At 39.1% G+C, this 21564-nt stretch overlaps 1 protein-coding gene and 1 pseudogene across 7 annotated transcripts in view; one reads left to right on the top strand and one right to left on the bottom strand.

Moving 5' to 3' along the window:
- CCSER2 (coiled-coil serine rich protein 2) overlaps positions 1-21564 on the top strand; it is a 133870-nt gene that overhangs the window by 52034 nt on the left and 60272 nt on the right. For all 7 annotated transcript variants that reach the window (XM_083146336.1, XM_083146335.1, XM_083146330.1 and 4 more), the window contains exons 4-6: positions 3179-3269; positions 6617-6761; positions 16030-16228. In XM_083146336.1, coding sequence (XP_083002462.1) covers positions 3179-3269; positions 6617-6761; positions 16030-16228 — 435 coding nt within the window. The remainder of the gene's footprint in view (positions 1-3178; positions 3270-6616; positions 6762-16029; positions 16229-21564) is intronic.
- LOC146007747 (leucine-rich repeat-containing protein 18 pseudogene) lies at positions 11949-12810 on the bottom strand (annotated as a pseudogene).

Below are 21564 nucleotides of genomic sequence, written 5' to 3' on the forward strand. Positions count from 1 at the left end.
AGCATCCAACCCTTTGTGTCATATAAGTAGAGCATGGAGAAAAGTAAATAGAATCCTAATCATTTGTTTTTGTTAAAATGAACGTAAACTGCATTCCTCTTATTCTTTTTCTTATAGAGTTATTAATAAAACAAATGATGGCTTACAGCAGCATATGATGGGTATTAGAACTGTTCCGTGCAATGCATTGTTCCCATTGTTATGCTGCCTCTATTTACAGAAAATTAGGCCGAAGATTATTTGTCTTAGTCAGGGATAGTGAGTTTAAAGTGAGCTTAATCTTTGGATTTATTTACTATACTTACAGAAAATGGTCTGAGACCATGGCTTAGTGGGCAATATGGGCCTGCTAATAGTTGAGGAGCAGGAGAGATTTCTAATGCAATTAGCACTATTTAATATATATATATATATATATATATATATATATATATATATATATATATATATATAATATTTTATAATGAGATTGGTAGTCTAAAACACTACGGTCACCGTGGACATGCTTTCAAAATACACTTTTACACACTGAAAAACTCCAGGATTAGACCAGAGTTATTCAACATTTGGCCCTCCAGCTGCTGTAAAACTACTAATCCCAGCACCCCCTTCTTCAATTTTACATGTTTTTTTGCCTGGTGCTGCAGGTGCCCATCGTGCCAGAGCTCCTGGAATCCATACTTTTGGGTAGCGCTGGGTGCCCTGAAAGGTGCATCTGTCTACTCTACGGTGGCGGACATTTTTTGGAGCGGCGCAGGATCTCTGTCTGTATGTAGACAGACAGAAAGTAGGTGAGAGGGAGGAGCTTCATGGTATCACCAATGCTGCCGCAGCAGACGGCAGCAACAGAGCCTTTACTGTCCAGCACCACTCGCTCAGAATAGGATGCACAGCTCTACTTCTACCTAATGCAGGTTTCTCAGTACAGGAGCACTTAAGGTGCCCATACACAGGTCCTACCTGTCTGAGGTTCAAGTTGGGCCAGATGTACCATAAACTCCCAGGGGGCTCCATCCGATTTGGCACTGTATGTGCCATTTTTTACATGTACATGCGATAAACCGTATGCCATTTATCACATGTAAAAGGACTGCCGAGGGAGTTCAAGGGAGATTGCATGCGATACATCGCAGATGCTAAAAAGCACCTACGATGTGCCACTGATAGTCTGGTTCCGGTTTAAGGATTAACATAAGATCTCCAGGGTTTGATTCACATGGTAATGCGCTTTGGATCCGATCTGATGTCAAACACCTCTGATTTGGCCAGTTTTCATCTGATATATTGTCCCTATTCAAAGGAATCAGATGAAAACATGTCATTTGCATTGTATCCATACAGGGGCAGATTTTCCCATCAGGCTTTTGTTTGTTTTTGCCATATATTGTTTACTTCTCCCACAATGCTCTGTTTACCTCAGAACTCTCACTCCTGTTTTGAGACTTCAGGGAGATATACACATTTTGCAGATAAACAATTTTTTTTGTAGGGAATTTGCATTTTAAACTGGTATAGTACTTAAAAAACCTTGACTATGCTAAAACCGTCTCTAGCAAAAAAAACAAAACAACAAAATCCACAACAACCCCCAGCCACAACCACCCAGAAACAAGCAGTGCACACAAATTGAAATTTGAAATAAACGCTGCTTACCTAAAGTTAAAATCCTGAAAATGTAAGCAAAGCACTTCTCCACTGATTTGTCATCCGGAGAGCAGTCTTTTACATGTTGCATGCAGAACCCCACAAAAATATATACTGCGCCACACTAATCCACTCCGCAGTAGTCAAAGCCAAATGTCACCACCTCCAAACCCGCCAAATGACACAGACCCATGCGGTGCAGGTGTACCAGACGAGACATGAAGGCGATATGGCTACACCTACATCCTGCATCATTGCGGGATGTAGGTGGCATATCGCAGGTATATCACAGGAGGCATATCGCAGGTATGACACTTTGAATAGGCGAGCCAAGGGACAGGTGCTGCGACAGTCGTGAAAAACATTAACTACAAAAAAACTACTATTCCTTTTTTTAAACAAACAGGATTGAATACCCCGTGTTCTGTTGTGACTGTTTTCTTCTAGGTAACCATCTTTACCTACTATACAGTAGAATAGAAAGCGCACAAATGAAGACCATAACATTTACCCTCCAATTTCTCTCCCAACCATTGTATCTTTTTCCTTGGAAGTGAAAAGACAATTGCCTGCCTTGTTCCATTATATAGAACCTTGGGTGCATAGAAGTGACTATTGTACAAAGTCAGAACCGATTGCTGAGCAGACTAGTTGAATTATCTCCTTAATGAGTTGCAGCGCTGTGTGTACTTTGGAGTGATTCACTTCAAATAGATCCTGACGAGCTGCACCAGCAGCTGCTAAACATGTTACTTAAGTGTACACAAAATGGCTGCCGAGAGCCATTTGTTTTATTAGCTACAAATCAAACGCCAGTCTAGCAAATCCACATCTGGCTGTTCATTTGTAATCCGTGAGATCTCCTGTGCAGTAACAGCAAATTGGTCAGTAAATCTGTACCGCTAAAAGCGGATGTTTCACTCCATTCTTTTGTTAATGCTTATTCTGCACATCATTTCATTTGTAGACCACAAATGGAAAGGTTTGCCATTCTTCAGCTAATAGAAAAGTGTATATATATATTTCAAATACAGGTTGAGTATCCCTTATCCGAAATGCTCAGAACCATGAACATTTTGGATAAGGGATTATTCCGGATTTCGGAATATATATTTTTTTTTACATACTCACCTTGTTCCTCTGGCGGTCCCCCGACATCCACGTCGGCCATCGGATTCCTCTTCAACGGATTCCCTGGTCACCGACACACTCGTGCAATGCATCCTTGGAACTGGGAATGCCACTGAAGAAGAATCCTATGGCCGCTGGGTGGACGGGGTAAGTATTGAGGTGCGTGGGAGGAAAAAAAAAAAGAAATACTCTGAAAATCTACGGTTTTCTGAATATTTCAGTTTTAGGATATCCGGATAAGGGATACACAACCTATATCTTTTAGATATGCACCATCAATGGTCTTTATTCCTCTTTGCTAACCCAAGCATTAAAGAACTTTGCAAATTATACTGTACCATGCAAATGACTGCTCAGGCCTATTTTTTTTTTTTTTTTATTCTCCTGTTTTATTTCTTTACAGGACATCCTTAATAATCTTGACTCCTGTGATTTGGAAGATGATGATCTTATGTTGGATGTTGATTTGCCAGAGGACACCACATGTGACCTGGGTTTGTATATTATTATACCAGTAACACAAAGCATGCTCATTTATCTTATTCTATATATGCAGAATGTTAGCAGAGCCCAATAGCCCATTAATACCTTTTGGGGAGCTAAAGGGTTAAATAAACTTAAGTTGCAGTTGGTGTTTTAATGTAATGTTTTAATATTCATTGACACCTAAGTGGTGCTTTTAGAATAGGGGCTGGAGGGGGTATAAAGCATGGAGAGAGATACAAATCACTGACCAATCCGTTTCTAACTCTCATTTTACATGCTGTGTTTCAACAATGACAGGATCTGATTTGTTTTCCTTTACTTCTCTCCACTGTCCATATCTGTACATGCTTTGATAAATACCCCCAACATTTTCTCAGTAAAAACGTACAGAAGCGAATTAGTTCGTTTAAACAAACCAAAAGATGTATTCTACTTTTTTTGTCATCCTTGTTGAAATAAGGTTGGGTAATATATCACAACCACACAGGTCGATTTTTTTGAAACCTTGACATTAATATTACACATCTTGCTTGTTTTTGCTTGCATCCCATAGGGATTCAGTACCTCACAGTTAATTCAGTCTGACAAAGCACTAGAACAGTGGTTCCCAAACTGTGCGCCTAGGCTCCCTGTGGTGCCTCGGGACACTTGCAGGGGTGCCTCGGGTTGGTTGTCCAGGACCAATTCAAATTATTTATGATCAATTATTTCTGGACAAAACCAGTGCTGGTGGCTGCCAATCATAAAATGTGTACAATCAGAACCAAATCCTGCCCTTTACCACATAACTGAGCCTAAGAAGCAGGTATAAACACAATCTACTTAATTTGATATATATTTTTTGGGGCCTAGGGGTGCCGTGGAAAAATTCTCATACTCTAGGGTGCCGTGATTAGAAAAAGATTGGGAACCCCTGCACTAGAAGATGGTAGTATATAGATGGACTGTAATCATTTAAGATGACCCGTTCTATTTGGTGTTTTTAGGTGGTTAAGGTGGGATCATCCTGCTTGTCCTTTAATAGGCAGTGAGCAGAATCCGCCTTCCCTGTCATGATCAGTAAGATACTTCTGCGCAGTGGCGTGCGGTGGGGTGAGGCACAGCCTTTCCTGTCATACTAGCGTATATGCTGGCATTTTTAATTGATAAAGTATGTCAAAAATACAAATAATTTATAAAACAATTCTTATTTTTATTATTCTAATAATTTTTATAGTCAAAACTCTGGAGTAAAAAGTCTATGGCAGGTGCCTTACCTGGCTACCTTTTCTTCACATCTCTTATCAAAACTCAGTGAATCTCCAGCAGTATATACTGCTGCACATGTGTATAATGCCGGCATGTACCCCTGGGCTCATATATTGTGTGCAAATCTGGGTCTGATACTTGCCAGGGACTCTTGAGCCATTTACCTCACCGCACATCCCTGCTTCCGCGACTAATTGAACCTGCCCAAAACATGTCATATATGTAGTTTCTCAAGGAAAGGTCTGAAAAGCATACAGTATTTGGGTTTGAACCAAAGTAGTTTTCCAAATGCACACTACAAAAAGGTGATTTGAGCTTTGTGCTCGTTAAGATAGTCCAGATTGTATGGTTCTGGGCTCTGGTGAGTTCAAGGGAAATCGCATAGTCAGAATCACATTGAGTGTACACCGCTACAGCAAGGGATGCAAGTGGGTGTTGCCATGATATACATGGGCAACAGTGCTGCATCTCGCACCCTTCGCCCACCCTACTGAATCTCGAATTTGCTTGAAGTGCTTACTTACCCTATGGGGCAGCGAACATGTTTGTGCGAAATCTCGCTGCTGTAAAGTAATTTAATAACTTTGTATGATACAAGTATCTGCATCTAAAAGTAAAGTAAAACATATACAGTTCCATTCAATTTTTTTTTTTTTTTTATATATCCATCTTTAAATTCTTGTGCTGTACAGTTTCTGTATACAATATCAGTGAAAAACTCACCATATGGCCTATTCGTACACCATTATATTAATTTCTTATATTACTTCATACTTAGAGTAGAGATTTAAGTTTAAAGAGCTGGAGAATGCCATAGTGATCTTATAAATGCAGTCCTACTTTTCTTTATAAAATTTTTCAAAACCACTTGTTATATCTCCATCGCAAGCAAAGAAGCAAATTAATGAGTGTCCTAGGCTTGTTCTTTACACCGAGAGCAGGATTTTACATGAACAGTCCGGCTGCGCGTCTTTAACCTTTTCATAGCTGTGGGAATGTGTACGTTGTGTACATTGCCTGCCGCAGCTGATCCCTGCAGTATTTAGTCTCCTTCAGTGCTGGATCATGTTTGTTTTTGCTTACATTCTTACTAATGTCTAGCAAGGCAGTCTAGGAATCCTGTGGGTAAAAGTGAAAGCTGTGCCTGCAGAGGCCGTCCTGCAGCGAGTTTGTCTGACTTCGGAGTTGCTGCTATTTAAAGACTCCAATCTAGTGCGTTCGCTATGCAAGTAGTTAGCTAGAGCTGGAGTTTTCAAGTCATGGGACAAAACTGGGCCGTATTCCCAGCCACACAGAGGGTGGGAATTCAGTAGGAAGGAAGGCCTATTTGTTTAAATGTCTTGTATGTAATAGTGCAGGAATCGGCAGGAAAATGACACAATGTTTCCCTTGTGCTGCTCCGTTGTTTGCGTAAGTAGCTGATGGCATATGGGTGGAAAAGCTCAGCACGAGCTTGGCTAATCATACCCCTATAACTTCACACTGCTGTGGCTGGTAGGCTGCTTTCTGTACTTCTGCACAGAACGACCCGCGTTTTTCCTGGCCTTAGACTTTTTCTTTTTTGGGGGTTTTCATGTTTTTTTTTTGCTGATGGAGAAAGTTAGCCAAATAAATGTTTGTAGAAAATGGTAAGAGCCAATAAGCAGGGTGTGCGTTGTTATGAGGATTTTTGCAGCTGTACTACATGGTTAGCATAAAGCAGTCTTCTGTCCGGGACGGCGTTTGTTTACTAAGGAAAGTGTTCTTGGAAGGAAGGAATAGAACATGGTTACTTTTGTATTTTTGCTGCAGTGTTTATTTTCATGCAGGCCACTTGGTACCCTTTATCGTATGCAGAAGCTAGAACAGAAATATAAATGCAGCTGTTAGATCTGTTATTCTGTCATTAGATTGTTGTGGGGGGAAAAAGGCAGAAATTATATCTGTAGGTTACAGGGTCTCTAGATTATTTGTTTGTTCATATCTGTGAATGTGTATATGTGTTATGATGTGTATATAAATAAAAAGAAAAAATATTTTTAACGTTTATCGATACAATACCTATTGTGTATAAAAACTTTTTCTAACACAACTTTGGCAGGAAACTGAATGTCACTTATAATTCTAGTTAAAGGTGAAAATATGAGTCAATTTGAAAGAACGGAGCGGAATCTGCGACAACAGCCGCAAGCGTTTTGGAAAAGGTCCCCTCCCCGTCTTAACGGGCAAGAGCAATACCACTTGAGCAATCCTGGTCACTACCACAATGGAAGGTATGAATGGTTTTAAACGTTAACCGCTTCCTTTCCAGGATCTGATGATATTTAATTTATTTTATATTGTGCAGTTTTGATGTCATTTAGACTAGACTCACAGACACAGCTAGCCCTGAATTTATTTCAGTAGATATACCTGAGCAGTGTGTCTGGTAGGATATTCAGAGTAGAACAAAACCAAAGTGTTAACAGATAATACATTTATTTATCCCTTTTTATTATAGGTGTTAAACAGTGTTATTGCATGCAGTAAATTTATAATTGTATTTTGGTTGAACTGGTAGGCATTTATTACTAACCAATTATTTATATTTTTAATTTTTATTTTAGTCCTAAATATATTGTAACAAAGTACACTTGACTGAACATTTATTAAGGACATAGTATTGTGGGCTGCAATTTATTTTAACATTTTTTTTTAAATACCCTGTAAACTAAATAAAAAAAGTGTTTTTATAGGAAACTTAATAGTCCTAACATGGTAGCATTGTAAAAATATTTTTAACTTTTTCTTTTTTCTTTTGAGACTCAAAGGTTTCTCTACACTTGAAAACTAATACCCCCTTTGCACTGCCACAAAAACCCGGGTCAGTGGTGGTGTAAATGGGTCAAACCCTATCCATTTACACGGGACTGCTACCCAGGTCCTGACCTGGGTTGAACATGGCTAGGACCTTGACAGAGGCCGGTGTAAATGGTGCCAGCACGGGTTGAGGCAGCGCTGCAGTGGTTGGGAGGCAGCGGGTTCCCTGCGGCGGATGGGCAGACAGCGCCGGGGTCCCTGCGGCAGATGGGAACTAGTAGCGCTTCCCATCCGCCGCAGGGACCCCGCTGCAGGTGGGAGTGGGGAGTGGGGAGTTACTGCCACAAATGTCCCTTTGTCCGCGGATCAAGCACATAGTGAACCGCAGAGATGTAACACCCGAGGCAGCAGCATTTACCCCTAGCCCCGTGAAGTACTTCCTCTTCCTGTCAGTTTAGCTTTACAGGAGAGCGGACGATGGTTCGGCTGGTGTTACAGCGTGTGAAGTGCCAGCAGCTTCACAGCACAAGGTAATAGGATTTCTAAACTTACTATAGTTTCTAAACAAGAAAAAGCAGGGCTGACCCAGGTTCAGTGTAAATGGTGCAAACCCAGGTCGAAGCGCTGTGTAATACCCCTTTTACAATAAATATCCATTTGGAACAAGGATCCAAGCTGGGTTGGATCCGGGATTTACCCCATTTCCCCCCTACGGTGCCTACCCGCAGTGCAGATGGAGGCGGTGCTTGGAGATGACATCATCTCCTAGCCGTATTCTACCCAGGTCAGGACCTGGGTAGTAGTCCCGTGTAAAGGGACACGGCGTGACCCATTTACACTTCCTCTGACCCGGGTTTTTGCGGCGGTGTAAAAGGGGCATATATGTGGGATGAAGCTGGGTCCGACCCTGGAAAATCCAGTGTTCAAAGACCAGGGTTCGACACAGGAATTTTGGTGTAAAAGGGATATTATTGGAGAGTACAAAAGGGAGTCACTCAAAACCAATTACAGTAAAACTTGCACATAGCACAGTGGTTTGTACATGACTAGCTTGCAAGTTTCTTTGCAATTTCTGTATAGGTTTGTTAAGTCAACGCTTCTTTATCTTTATGGTTTAGTTTTGGGTTTAGAATAAACTTTTATCTATTAGTGCTGCATACCCTACAGGTGCCCATACAATAGGCGATTTACATGCATTTCGGGCTCTTTTCCTACGATTGCAGCAATCAATCACATGTAAACATATCGCATGTGATTGTCAACATGTTCGATGTGATGCACAATCCTTTGCACATCGCACAATCTGCAAAAATTCTATCCAAGCCTGGGCAGGCTTAGCTGAGATCACATGCAATTTATTGTATGATAAAGGACCACATACGATATATCACATGTGATCCTGCCGTCCAGGAAGATATCAGGTGGCTCAAGGTGGGATTGCGGGCGACTTCTACACTTGGATGTGTATGGGTGATTCACTAACTGAACGATATATCACTGAATAGGATCGCAAGTGGGCATGCATATTTAAACGGGTCTGCTAATCAGAGATATCTGGCAAACGATTGGTGAGTGTGTATGTACAAGATTGTTTGTGCATAAATATTACCAAACCTTAATGGAAACATTCTTTAGAGATTCTGGTCCTTGTTTTCATGGTAGCATCAGCTGCTTACTGCAGATTTGTCGGTTGCACATTTATAATGCATACTGTATCTCCTTTTGCATCCCCATGGTACTCTATTGTGTAGTACCCTGAACTATTTGTTATAGTTTGATGAACCAGTTTGAGATATGTGCCTTGTAACATGGTAGTGTAAACAGAATTTAAAAGATGGCTAGACCATTGCGGCACATGTGCAGTGCGATGCATGAGCTGATAATTGCTTAACAGCAATATAATTGGGTTTGTGTACAACTTGGAATCTGGCACCATACCAGGAACGTTGTTGATTTGCTCCTTTTTACTGGCTGCATATGTGTTTTTTTTTATTTAATATATATATATTTTTTTTTATAAGACAAATGAGTTCTTGTGGTTCCATAGTCGTGTATCTATCTTGTTAATTTATGGACATTAGAAATGAAAAATGTACTAATGCTTCATAACACCAAATATACTGTATATACTTCATATGAGGCTTGGTCTGTGGACATTGGCCATATTAAACATTACAAAAGTGCATGTATATGTGAGTTCTCTTTTGTATTTTGGTAAAGTTTGTGTTACCAAAGGCTTTCAGAACAAAGACATCTTATCTTATTTCAAAATGTAAGCTGTAACTTTGTGGGTGCTGCGGGATAGATGAACTGATTCTTACTAGACAGAAGAGCGATAAACACTAGTGATTAGGTCACAGATGTAATTATTTATTTCCCCTCGGATGCTTTATTTCTAATTGATTAAATTCAGCTGTAAGAATTTCCCTTTATTCCCCTACCTTTGGTTGTATAGAAATAGGTACACATCTTATACACATTAAAATAAAATAATGACACACATAAGAGTGCCACACAGATTTTTAATAATTTGTTATTTATTCAATAAGAATGCGCACATCTGTATATGCAAAATCTAGTGCTCATTCTAGCACCCTGCTCCTTGTAAAGTCCTTGTAGTTCCTCCTTCCTGCCTGGGGTGTCACTGTCTGCTGTGGTACTTCATGAACAGTCTGGTTTGTATCTCAATGTTGAGATACAAACCAGACTGTTGTACAAACACCACAGCAGAGAGTGACACCCCAGGCAGGAAGGAGGAACTGCAAGGATTTTACAAGGAGCAGGATGCTAGAATGAAGACTACAAAATCGTTACCGATGTGAGGGTGAGCGCATTGTTAAAGATATTGAGCTTACACACTAGACGCGATAGTAAAATATATCGCTCAGAAGGGCCCTTCTGAGCAATATCTTTTTTACTATTTCATCTAGTGTTGTCAAAGTTGAATTGCATCTACACACACCTTTAGAGTATCATGGCCGCCATTTGCATTCGTATATCTACGTAAAGTGTGTACGGAAGCAGCAAGAGGATATAGCTTGTAAATGGCAGTTATAATGTTACACATAGTTTAAGGTTAAAACACATTCTCACCTACTCATGTTTTGTGTCAAAATGATCATCGTATTATTATTAGCTATCATCTACCACATAGTATTCACATGATATGACCAATATTAGATATTGAGCATGCATACACTCTAGCTCAAGCATGTCCAAACTTTGGCCCTCCACCTGTTGTGAAACTACAAGTTTAAGTATTCCCATGGTAAAACTATGGTAAGGCATGATAGGTAGTTTCACAACAACTGCAGGGCCATAGTTTGGACAGACCAGTAGCTGGGTGTGGCTAAAGAACTAGTGAAACCCATTCTTTAAGCAGGTCAATAGGTAAGCCAGGTGGTGTGACTTTCTTAAACAATACCTCACCCCCGTATGTGCTAATCTATTTTTTGAAGGACACCAGACAGAAATGGAGCTCAATTCTCCAGGATGAAGACCCACTGGAATGGATAGGTATTGAAATGTGTACCAGACCGTAGGAATTTGGCATTATGGATTGTATTGGGGGCATTGTACAATAACCTGTTGATAAAAATTTTAAGTCCCATACACACTGGGTGACTTTAATGTGAAAGCTGCTCAGTTTTCTCGTCTGAGTGTGTAAAGGGCAGCCATTACCGATGAGTGCTCCCGCCTCATTGTTGCTGCTTGCCGCTCATCTGCTGGTATTACCAGCAGATGAGCGGCTTTGTGGATGGCTTTGCATAGCTCTGTACTATGCAAAGCTGTCTGCCCCCCCACTGACAGCACCAGGCAGTGGGAAATCTGCTCAGTGTGTGCACTGAGCGTCTTTCACTCCAGCGATGACCACGATTATTGCTGTCCATACACGCTATGGAATAATTGGAGGTTTTGCTTTGGTTAACTTGGTTGGAGTAAATGTCTGTGTTAGATGATTGTAATTAAAGTGAACTCAATTGTAGCTTTTATGATTGTGAAATAGGCATGCATACTTTGGTAGATTAAGTTTGTGATATATACATATTGTCAGGGTTGAATAGTTGAGGAAACAGGCAGCACATTGTGTGCAATTTGTTGTGGTGCATTTTCTAGTGTTTTGTGGATTCATATAAGAACTAGGGCATATGTATTTACATATATTAGTTAGACTGTAGTGGGCTTTTACATCATGGTATAAAATTAAGTTCGGATTCTCTGGAATGTGCAGATAACCTTGTATGGTGTAGACTGGTATATGTTAGGACCCGTAATGAAAGTATGTAATCCAAAATGACTACCACCATGTGCATTGTTAGATCATTTAAAATGGCCGCTGCCATGCAGCCAGACTGGAGCCACACCTTCTCCATTGTTCACATACACACATATACTGTCTGTAAATGTAATGCTCTAATTGTTAGTTCTAAAATGTCTGTATTAATGGATAATACCTGTAACTGTGTTTAATCATATGATAGTTAAACTATTAATAATGTCTTTTGGATCACAATACAAAAACATATATATTATCGTACCTGGTTAATTAATCGCATATACTCACAGCAGCGGAACGCCAAGCGAATGAACGCAGTTTGCATCCATAGTATATTAGCAGGTTATGAATAAAATTAATACGATTTTAATGGTGTGTATGGGGCTTTACTTTTTTATTTTTTTAATGTTTGTAAGTTGTTTTCCTCTCAGGAATGTGCAGATTGATGACATTTTTTAGTTTGGTTTCAGTTTTGTCTAAGTTCTTTAGACAGGACTCGCACAGATTTTCTTGGTGCACCAGATAGAGTTTACTTTTGGTGCTTTGGTGCAGTTGTTCTTCCTCTATGGGACCGGGTGGAGGAGTTAGAGGATTTCCTTTGATGTTTACAGCTAGGTTGCTTATTTTCAGAATGGCAGGGGGCACCTCTTTCAAATGATTGTCAAACAGGCCCAGTACAGTCATGCCAGTGAGGGCCACTATTGATTTAGGTACAACGCTGATTTTATTAAGGCCCAGGTTCAGCAGTCTAATGTTTTGCAGTTGGCTGATCTCAGCCGGTATGCCTATCTCTGTAATTTTGTTGTTGCATAGGTTCAGATGTTTTAGATATTTCAATTGCCCTATGGAGGATGGAAGGGCCTCTATACAATTACTGTGCGCATCCAGCCAGCGTAGGTTTTTAAAGGTCTGAATCCAGTCAGGCAATTTTTTTAAAAAATTGCGGCTGAGATCTAGCTCTGTTACTTCTGCAGACAACTTCTGAAGGCATTTTGGCACATCGCTGAATCCCATCTTTGAAAGGACAAGCCTCTTCTGGCCATCTGAAGTCATTTGGATGTTATTCTTGGCCTCTTGAAGGGTAATAGTTTTACCTTTGTGGCCACCTTTTTTAATAGGCATTTTCCTGATTAAATACCTAGTTCTCACTCTTCCGGGTAAAGTGATGCGACAGAGTACGGAGATGATTGGTCAGCTTGGCTCCAACTCGCGCCTAGTAGCAGGACCCCGTGAGAGTTGTTTTTATACCCTGGCAGGCACCATTGTGACATCATCATTCACTTATATGGTAAGATTGAACTTTTAAAGAGATACACATAATGGATAATAACTGCCTTTCTGGGTTTGAGTAAAAGATGGATCCTACCTGATCCATACTAAACATGTTGAAAAAGCTAGATCAGCAGAGAATAGCCTGCTTCATAAAACTTACTTAAAAAAAAAGACACACACACACACACACACACACACACACACACACACACACACACACACACAAACAGAACCGTCTTTTTCAATATAGCTAATATGCATCCAGAATTTCCTATTTTCTTTAACATTATTATTTTTATTTTTACTATTACTTTTCATTGTAAACCCAAGCTTGCATTCATGTTAGTGTAGGGGGAAGAGTGACGTAACATGGAATTGTCACCCTCAGAAATGCTGTTGACGGGGTTTTTTCTTTTGTGCACCTTTCTCAGTAGGTCAAGGTTGGCCAAACCTGTCCTCAAGATCTACCAACAGTTCTTATTTTTCAGGCAACCTGTGGATCTAAGTATAGTAGGAATGAATGCAGCATGTCTTGAAAATGGGACTGTTTGTAATGACTACAGCTGCACACCAGCTAGGCGATTTGAAAAACGTGGACCGTTGGTAGGTCTTGAGGACCGGTTTGACCACTGTTGCTCTAGAGACTGTTGTGCATAAAAATTCCAGCAGAGAAACAGTTTCTGCCATATGCAAACTATGCAGTCTGGCACAGTCAGCCAATTACCTAACAACATGTCTTCGTCATTCTGGTGTTTGATCTGAACCGCAATTGAAGCTGACCCTTCTGCATGCTTTTATGTATTGTGTTTATGCCATATTATTGATTGAAAAGGTGTTTGCATTAGCAATAATGTTTACAGGTGTACTTAATTAAGTGGCCACTGAGTGTAGACGTAATATAGTTACTTTAACTGTAAAGTGTTTTTATTATATTTTTGTCTTTTTTTATCTACAAGATCCACTTGCCACTGCCTAATCTTTAGTGTTTTAACTATTGATCTTTCTCTAGAAAGTTAATCTTGGAGGTGAAAAAAAATATGGTTTAAAAGCTACAATATTTCATGTAGTGGAAGTATCATGAAAAACCTTGATGTGGAAAGGAACTATGCTACAAAAGCAGCCATTCATCAGTGTCTCAGTGTTGTTCTGTTAAACAGCCTTTATCCTATTCTAGAGAACTGTCCGACCACTATTATCAGTGTTTTCAATTTCACTATTTAATTATCATTGCAATAATCCATGGGTTCACCCTGCAATCTTTGTGGTTATGGTATAGCACAGGGGTTCTCAAACTGTGGGTCCTGACCCCAAAGTGATTCCCCGACCTTCTCAGCATGGGGTCGCGTCTCCATGTTGCTGACTATCAGGCTGATGACTTTTCTTATCTCAGTCAGTGATTCAAGGAGTCTGAAAAATCTGTTGAATTGTCTGTTTAGACTCCTCCCATCATTTTGTGCCTCCACAATGCTGCCATGTATGTGCTGTCTGCGGACTACACACGTGATGTGATGACCTTCTGCAGTAACATGCTGGGGTCCTGTAATTCTTTTTATTGTCTGATGGGGTCCCAGAGCAAAATAGTTTGAGGACTGCTGGTATAGCAGATTAAAAGTTAGACTTAAGTGGGAGGTCTATTGGCGTGTGGTTAACGGTTAAAATTAGTTTTTCAAGGTTTTTTTTGCTATGTTGACAGAGTTCAACGTGGTCACTGTGTCGATACCCTTGGCACACTTTTATAATCTAACTCTATTTCCACATGGATAGTAAAATATATACCAAGTCGTCCTGCACCTAGACCACGTTGATCCATTGTCCGCATATGCTTTGTGTGACCAACCAAACTCATTGCTTTTCCAGCACATTGTCAATGTATCAGACTTCTTTTAAGATTGATTCCTTTTTTTTGTTTCTATGCCCATTTGTTTGCTGAACATGGTTAAAAATATAGGGGGTGATTCAGGTTGGTTTGAAAACACAAACGCCTTCTTTATTTGACCAAAACCATAGTGCCCTGCAGGTGGGGCTGATGTAACATGTGCAAAATGAGTTATGGTGTGTACACATGAGTACAATCAGCATTGGATTTTGACTATATAGTCAAAATCGCATTGGGATTGTATGCAGATTGCACTCCCGATGCGCGCTCCAGTGGCAGCACAAATCGATATCCAGATAGACAGGGCAGCAATGACTATATAGCGCAAATCGAATGTAGATAGTATGAATTATATGTAAATAGTATGGAGTTAGCAAAGATTGCATTGCACTCAAATCTTAAGTCGAATAGCAAGGGAATCTCACAGTGTGTACACAGCATTACACTGGGGTGAGATGTGTTCAAACTGAAATCTATATTGCACTGTAAAAATAAAGCAGCCAGTATTCATCCTGCATAGAAAAACAATAACAATAACCCAAATCTAATCTCTCTCTGCACGTTACATCAGCCCCACCTGCAGTGCACATGGTTTTGTCCATTAAAGGAGTTTGCTTTTGTAAACTAACCTGACTCACCCACATAAAGCTATAGCTTGAATCATAAAGTATCCCCATTGTATTTTTAATTAAAAAAAATGGTATTTTAGTGTAGTAAGTTTTTCTTTTTATAGTAGTCCAGCCTTATACTAAGTATTATATCTATCTATCTATATCTATATATATGTATTTATATATCTCAGAAATATTATCGGTGTGCGCTAACAGAGTATCACCAAAGATATCACCAAAAAGTTTTGTCAGAAAGACTTCAGGGGCGTGCCATAAAAGACGTTATATTGAGGTCTGTTCTTCGATTCATGTGTTTTTACACAATATATTCTTTCAAATCGAAATTAAAGACTAAGAAACAGGTGGATGTATAACCTTCTTTAAAATGGATATAAGAAAAGAGATTCCTTTCTCATCCGGAATTTTAAGACCTGTCGTATTAGGTGTGCCCAAATAAACAGGACCCAAATGTAGAAAGGTAACACCTCCTCTTTAAAAGTAGTAATCACTGAATGAGGTATGTCACCACAATGTAGAGCATAGTATACTCATCTTCCACTGACTCTGAGGTTCATTAAGGCAGTAGCTGATTTAGGAAGTTCCTTATAACACTGTTTTCTAGCAAGTTTTTGCAAATGTATTATTTGTGGCTTAGGCAAGAGGCCTAAAGGACACAAATTAATAAAATAAGTATTCTTGTATTTCAGGGGATCTTCTTGTCTAGAGTCTCCAACCGATCATAGAAAGAATTATGGCAACTTTTTCCCACAGTCACCTCGATCTACACAGGTGTTGGGCTTACGAGAAAATACTGTGATGCTTGATGAGATGACTCTCTGCCACATGGTCCAAGACTGCACAACGGTTAAAACACAGCTTTTAAAGTTAAAACGTCTGCTGCAACAAGTGAGTTTGTCTGTAGCATTGTGGACCATATATACATATATTGGGCATGTGTGGAAAAAAAAATATGCAAGGAAATGTTACGCAGTGTTTACTAGTTTATTTGTTCTAATATTTCAACCATTACTATACTATATTTATGCTCTCTTGTATTATTTTTAATCAGTGTTATATATATATATATATATATTTATATATATTATATTACAATGAGATAACTAGAACTAAGCCTTAAGAAGAGACATTTAAGGTACACGTGGTGTATATGCACATAAGGGAAAAATTTCCCAAGATGAAAGTTCTATTGAAGATAAGATGTCACCATTGGCAACCAACTAGATTCTATTTATTAGCTTCTAGAAGGTGCTAAATATGTAGTAGAATCTTACTGGTTGCTATGGGCAACATCCCATCTTCAATGGAACTCCCATCTTAGTAAATTTACCCCATAGAGTAGGAATACATTTTGCTGGCTAAACTAATGTTCATGATAATGTACCAGTTTATCTTTTTATTGGGAAGATAATACTCTAGCAGAGCAAATTATTATTTTGGTTACACACCATGGGGAATGGAGAGAAAGACCCAATGATGAGAGACATGACAGCAGTGTATGACCACCATTAGATTCACCGTTGACCATTGTCCGCCAAGAGAGGAGAATGCTGGGAGAATTCATTGTGGTCAAGAGCTGTTTTTTTTTCTGTATTATTTTCTATACTGTAGATACAGCAGAATAAATGCTTATTTTTTCTAAACCCTGCAAATATGCTGCCACTCACCTTGCAAACAAAACATTGTTCTGTGTCTGCCTTAAATTTTTACGCTCTTTCTCTTAAATTCGGAGCACCTCTGATTGAATATTTCATGAGCTTTTCAGACAGATACCACAACCTAAAACAAGACGATGTTCCTCTGATATGCCCATGTTTAACACTAGTGGGTGACGCAGCCATCAGTGTGTTGCAGAGATCTACAGCCTTACTAAACCGTAGTTTGTCCTTCAGCCGCTAGATTAATGCCCATGCATTATTTCTCATTCTCTACTTTTCATTGCCAATGTGCAATTCATCAATGTAGAATGTTATCTCATTGGATTGGTGAATCAGTTTCTTAAAGGCAACTTTGGCCTCCAAACTCTGTATTTATGTGCAGAAGAGGCTTTAAAATCATATATACTGCCAAACTAAGGTGATAACATTAACAAGAATAGAAATCGGTTATACAGTAGGTTTTAGCAAAGTTCATAGCTAAAACGGGGGCTTTATTCAACTTATTATAAATGGTCACATAATAAGTATTTCTGCAATTTCTCTGCCAAAAATGAACCAATTTTTTTAATTTTTTTTTATTAAATCTATATTACATGATTACTAATGGATATTTACTTTATTTCTGTACTGAGCACCTTTTTGAGCAGGACACAATGACATGGTTTATAAATACAACATGTCCAACCGCAAAAGATAAATGGTGACTCTCCTCACAGAAGGGGATGGGTGACACATGCAGTAAAAGCCTAATGGGACTAGGCCTCCATAGAAAATACGCTATACAGAAGGTTATAATATAATCTTTTATTTTGCTCAAAGTGTGCACCTTATTCACAAAATGATACAACTGCAAGAGACACGACTTATTAGTTAGATAACTTCTCAATTTTATGTGCAGAAATTGTGCATCTTTATATAATTGACCCTCATTCTTTATATAAGGAGCTACAATGAAGGAGCCTTTCGTAATTAGATGTATTTGCCTCTAGTACCAATTGGGGTACTTATGTAGTATCTGGGCATCCGATTTAGAAATCGCATCGCATCGCATGCGACCAAATCGTATGCGATGCGATGGTCAAGATTTTTCCATAGGATTCAATGTTAAAATGGTCTGAGTCCATTTTAACATAGAATTCAATGGGAAAAAGGGGTCCTTTTCCTTTCCCCACTATCCAAGTGGGCATGGAGTTGGATATAAACCTGTGGCGAGCGTAGCGAGCCACCGAGCCCGAAGCGTGGCGAGGGGACACAGAATACTTTTTAAGAAATATGCGTCCCCTCGCGGGGCGCGCTTCGCTCGCCACGCTTCGGGCTCGGTGGCTCGCTGCGCTCGCCACGCTATATAAAATCAACTCTATGCCCACTTGGATAGTGGGGAAATGAACAGGACCTTCTTAACATTGAATCCTATGCAAAATCGCATTGCATCGTATGCCTTAAGGTAAGGCATACAATCACAAAATCGGACGCCCAGATACTACATAAGTACCCCAATTGGTTTTTAGCTAGGTCTGCAATGCAAATAATATGCTAAGTTTTAGGAAAAGAAAGAGCACTACATCTCATTAAGAATTAGCTATGCCAGGCGTCTCAAGCCGTATGGCTCATGATTGCTAGCTGTATAGAGACACATCTACATATGCATTAACTATTTATGTACAGGTAATAATATTTTTCTATCATCCATATGGGATACTGGGATCTCAATACATTTTGAAGACGAGGTCCTCCGCATGAGATATGTACATAAAACTTCTTCATAGTGGATGTATTGGCTCCTCCCCTCTACTTCCCCTCCCACAAGTCAGTTTAGAAAAATGAGCCCTCGGAGAGGCTGCACTTCATGGATGCTCCAGAGAGTTTTTCTTCATTTATTTTATTTGTTATTTTTAGGATGCCTGTTTTGGACTTAACAGCTCCCTGCTTTGTGGGAAGCCAGGGGAGGGGTATAGCTGCAGGCCTTACAAGGTACCAACACTTCTCCTACATAGAAATAAAAAATTTTTTTTATTAGAAACCCTTGAGGAGATGGTCCCCTTTGGCTTGCGTTTCTTTCTCTTTCCTTGTCTGCTTAAAGAAAACCATGCATCAAATTTATTAATTCAATTGTATTTACTACAAAGACAAAAAATGCACAAACAAAAAAGGAATAAATATCAATGTTCTGAATGGAATACTGGCACAAAGCCTTAATTAATCATTCTAAATGGATCAGTTATCAAAAAGATGGTATTGTGTTGACTTAACTTCTGAAAACCCTGAAAATAATTAAAGGATAATTAGAAATCGCAGTCAGTATAATTACTGTTAATTGCAGAGATGTAGTCAATATGATAAAAGGTGTTCAATCACACCTGTATTTAATTCCTTTGCCAGCACAATGGGCCTTATTCTAGTTCACTCTTTCTGACAAAATCCTTCTTAGATGGACAAAACCATGTGCACTGCAGGTGGGGCAGATGTAACTTGTGCAGAGAGAATTAGATTTGGGTGGGGTTTTACTTCAAAGTGAGTTCTATATTGCCGTGTAAAAATAAAGCAGCCAGTATTTACCCTGCACAGAAACAAAATAACTCACCCAAATTATTTGTCATAAAGAGTGAACTAGAATAAGGCCCAATATCACATTACTCAAGCTGAAGTGTTAAAGTATTAGGCCTTGTTAAACCTTTAATTTATACCATATACAGTACAGAATATTTCTTTCATTTTATAGTAAATACAATTATTTACTATTCAAAATTCCTATAGAATTACAAAAAGGGTTTGTTTTTCACGAACAAGTTCCTGGGTAACATGCACTAGGTCGACATAAGCAAACTATCAACATGTCAATGGTCGACATGCATTTTTCAAGATTTTTTTTTTCTTTTTTCATTCTTCGGACTTTGTCATGTTTTACGTTCCGCATGGACTACAATTTGGAACTATAAAGCGTGCCGGGTGAAGCGAGAGCAGAGCGAAATTGATGCAGGATATTCTTATACTTGAAGGGTTCTTCTAGGGCCTATGTGTGAGGAGTGAGTGAGATCTAGAGTGAGTGTGACATGCACAAATGCCAACATTCTTTGTGGTGAGGCGGGTGAATTTTTCTGGTTAGGCAGTTTGTTATTGAGAGGAACTTTCGTGGGCAGTGTACATTAGGTGTGTCGAATTTTTATCAGCAGTCAATTTTATTATATAGAAGCCCTTCACATTTCCCATAAAAACCTTTGTCATTTTGTTCTTTATATCAAATCTTTTGGTATCTCACACATTTGGTAACTCAGTTCCCCTATCAAGAGGGATAGCTGTGGTGCACAAACATACTGCAAAATACAATACAATGGGTGAGATTTAATAGGATGAGAAATTTGGTGAGAAATCTCCATTTTTTTTGAAAGCGCAATCATTTACATGGCAAAACCAGTTTGATCTTGCAGTGTAATTGATTGCCGCTTTAAAAATCTGGAGATTTCACACCAAATCTCTCACTTTCTGAATCTCCTATCCTATTAAATCTTACCCATTAAGTCCAATTCCCTAAAATGCTGAACACTACTACTTTATTACTACTGCCTATTGTTGAGGATGCAAGCAGTCAGGCAGCCCTAGGAAAAGAACAATCTGACTTTTGATTGCAGTTCTATTAACTGACTGTGTGGGATGCAGACTCCTTCAAACCCTGCTTTTAGCACAGAAATAATAATGTCATGAAGATTCTTGTTTGCCATACTGATTTGAAACCTGTGCTTGCACTGTTATTTTCGACTGTTCATTGGTTTATGTCTTTATTCTTCTGTTCATTGTTAAATCAGGAACACTGCATAAATGACAGGAGGTTTTTTTTTTTTGTGTGTAATTGCTTTGTACATCATGAAGGGGTCTAAACAAGAGTTTATAGTTAGAAAGTTCTCTGAAAAGGTTGACAACCTGTATCTAAACAGGTTATTTATCCTACTATTGGATCTGTTTAAGACCTCATACTGACAGTTTACCTGTGGTGCTTACATTATTATTTTTTTAATGTTATATGCATTATGTCCATTTTATGCATTTTTATTAACTATTGATAAATCAGCAGAAGTGCCTAGCAGACCTTACCAATGCAAGAAAAATACCTACCTTTTTAACTATTTGGTCTTAATGAACACGCAGTATACTGTATTTACCCATTTATTGAACAACATTTCAAACCCCATAAATACTGCATTATACATGGACATTCAGTCACCATCAAATTAGACTTCTATGCCCATTTCTTTCAGGAAGCAGCTCACCTTTTGTGGGCTTTACTCAGACCAAGTAACAACAAGAACACTTGCATGTGTTGGTGGCATAGTGCAAAGCTTGCTACCTCACGGTGTCCAACAAAATAGCTGATAATCAATACGTTTCGGGGTGTAAGAACCCCTTTTTCAAAGTGAAACGGTGCTATATATACAAAAGCCTAAGTATTCCTCACCCTTTTTAGGTCAATTACCACTAGAGACCACTTGATGGACCAAATTACTCCTTACCACAAAGTGAAACCAAAATAATCTGTTTCAAACTTGTTGGATATGGAGAGAGGGAGCTGTGAAG

Source organism: Crinia signifera, chromosome 6 (assembly GCF_055691185.1).
Source record: "Crinia signifera chromosome 6, ASM5569118v1, whole genome shotgun sequence".
In the NCBI taxonomy this organism is placed as follows: Eukaryota; Metazoa; Chordata; class Amphibia; order Anura; family Myobatrachidae; genus Crinia; species Crinia signifera.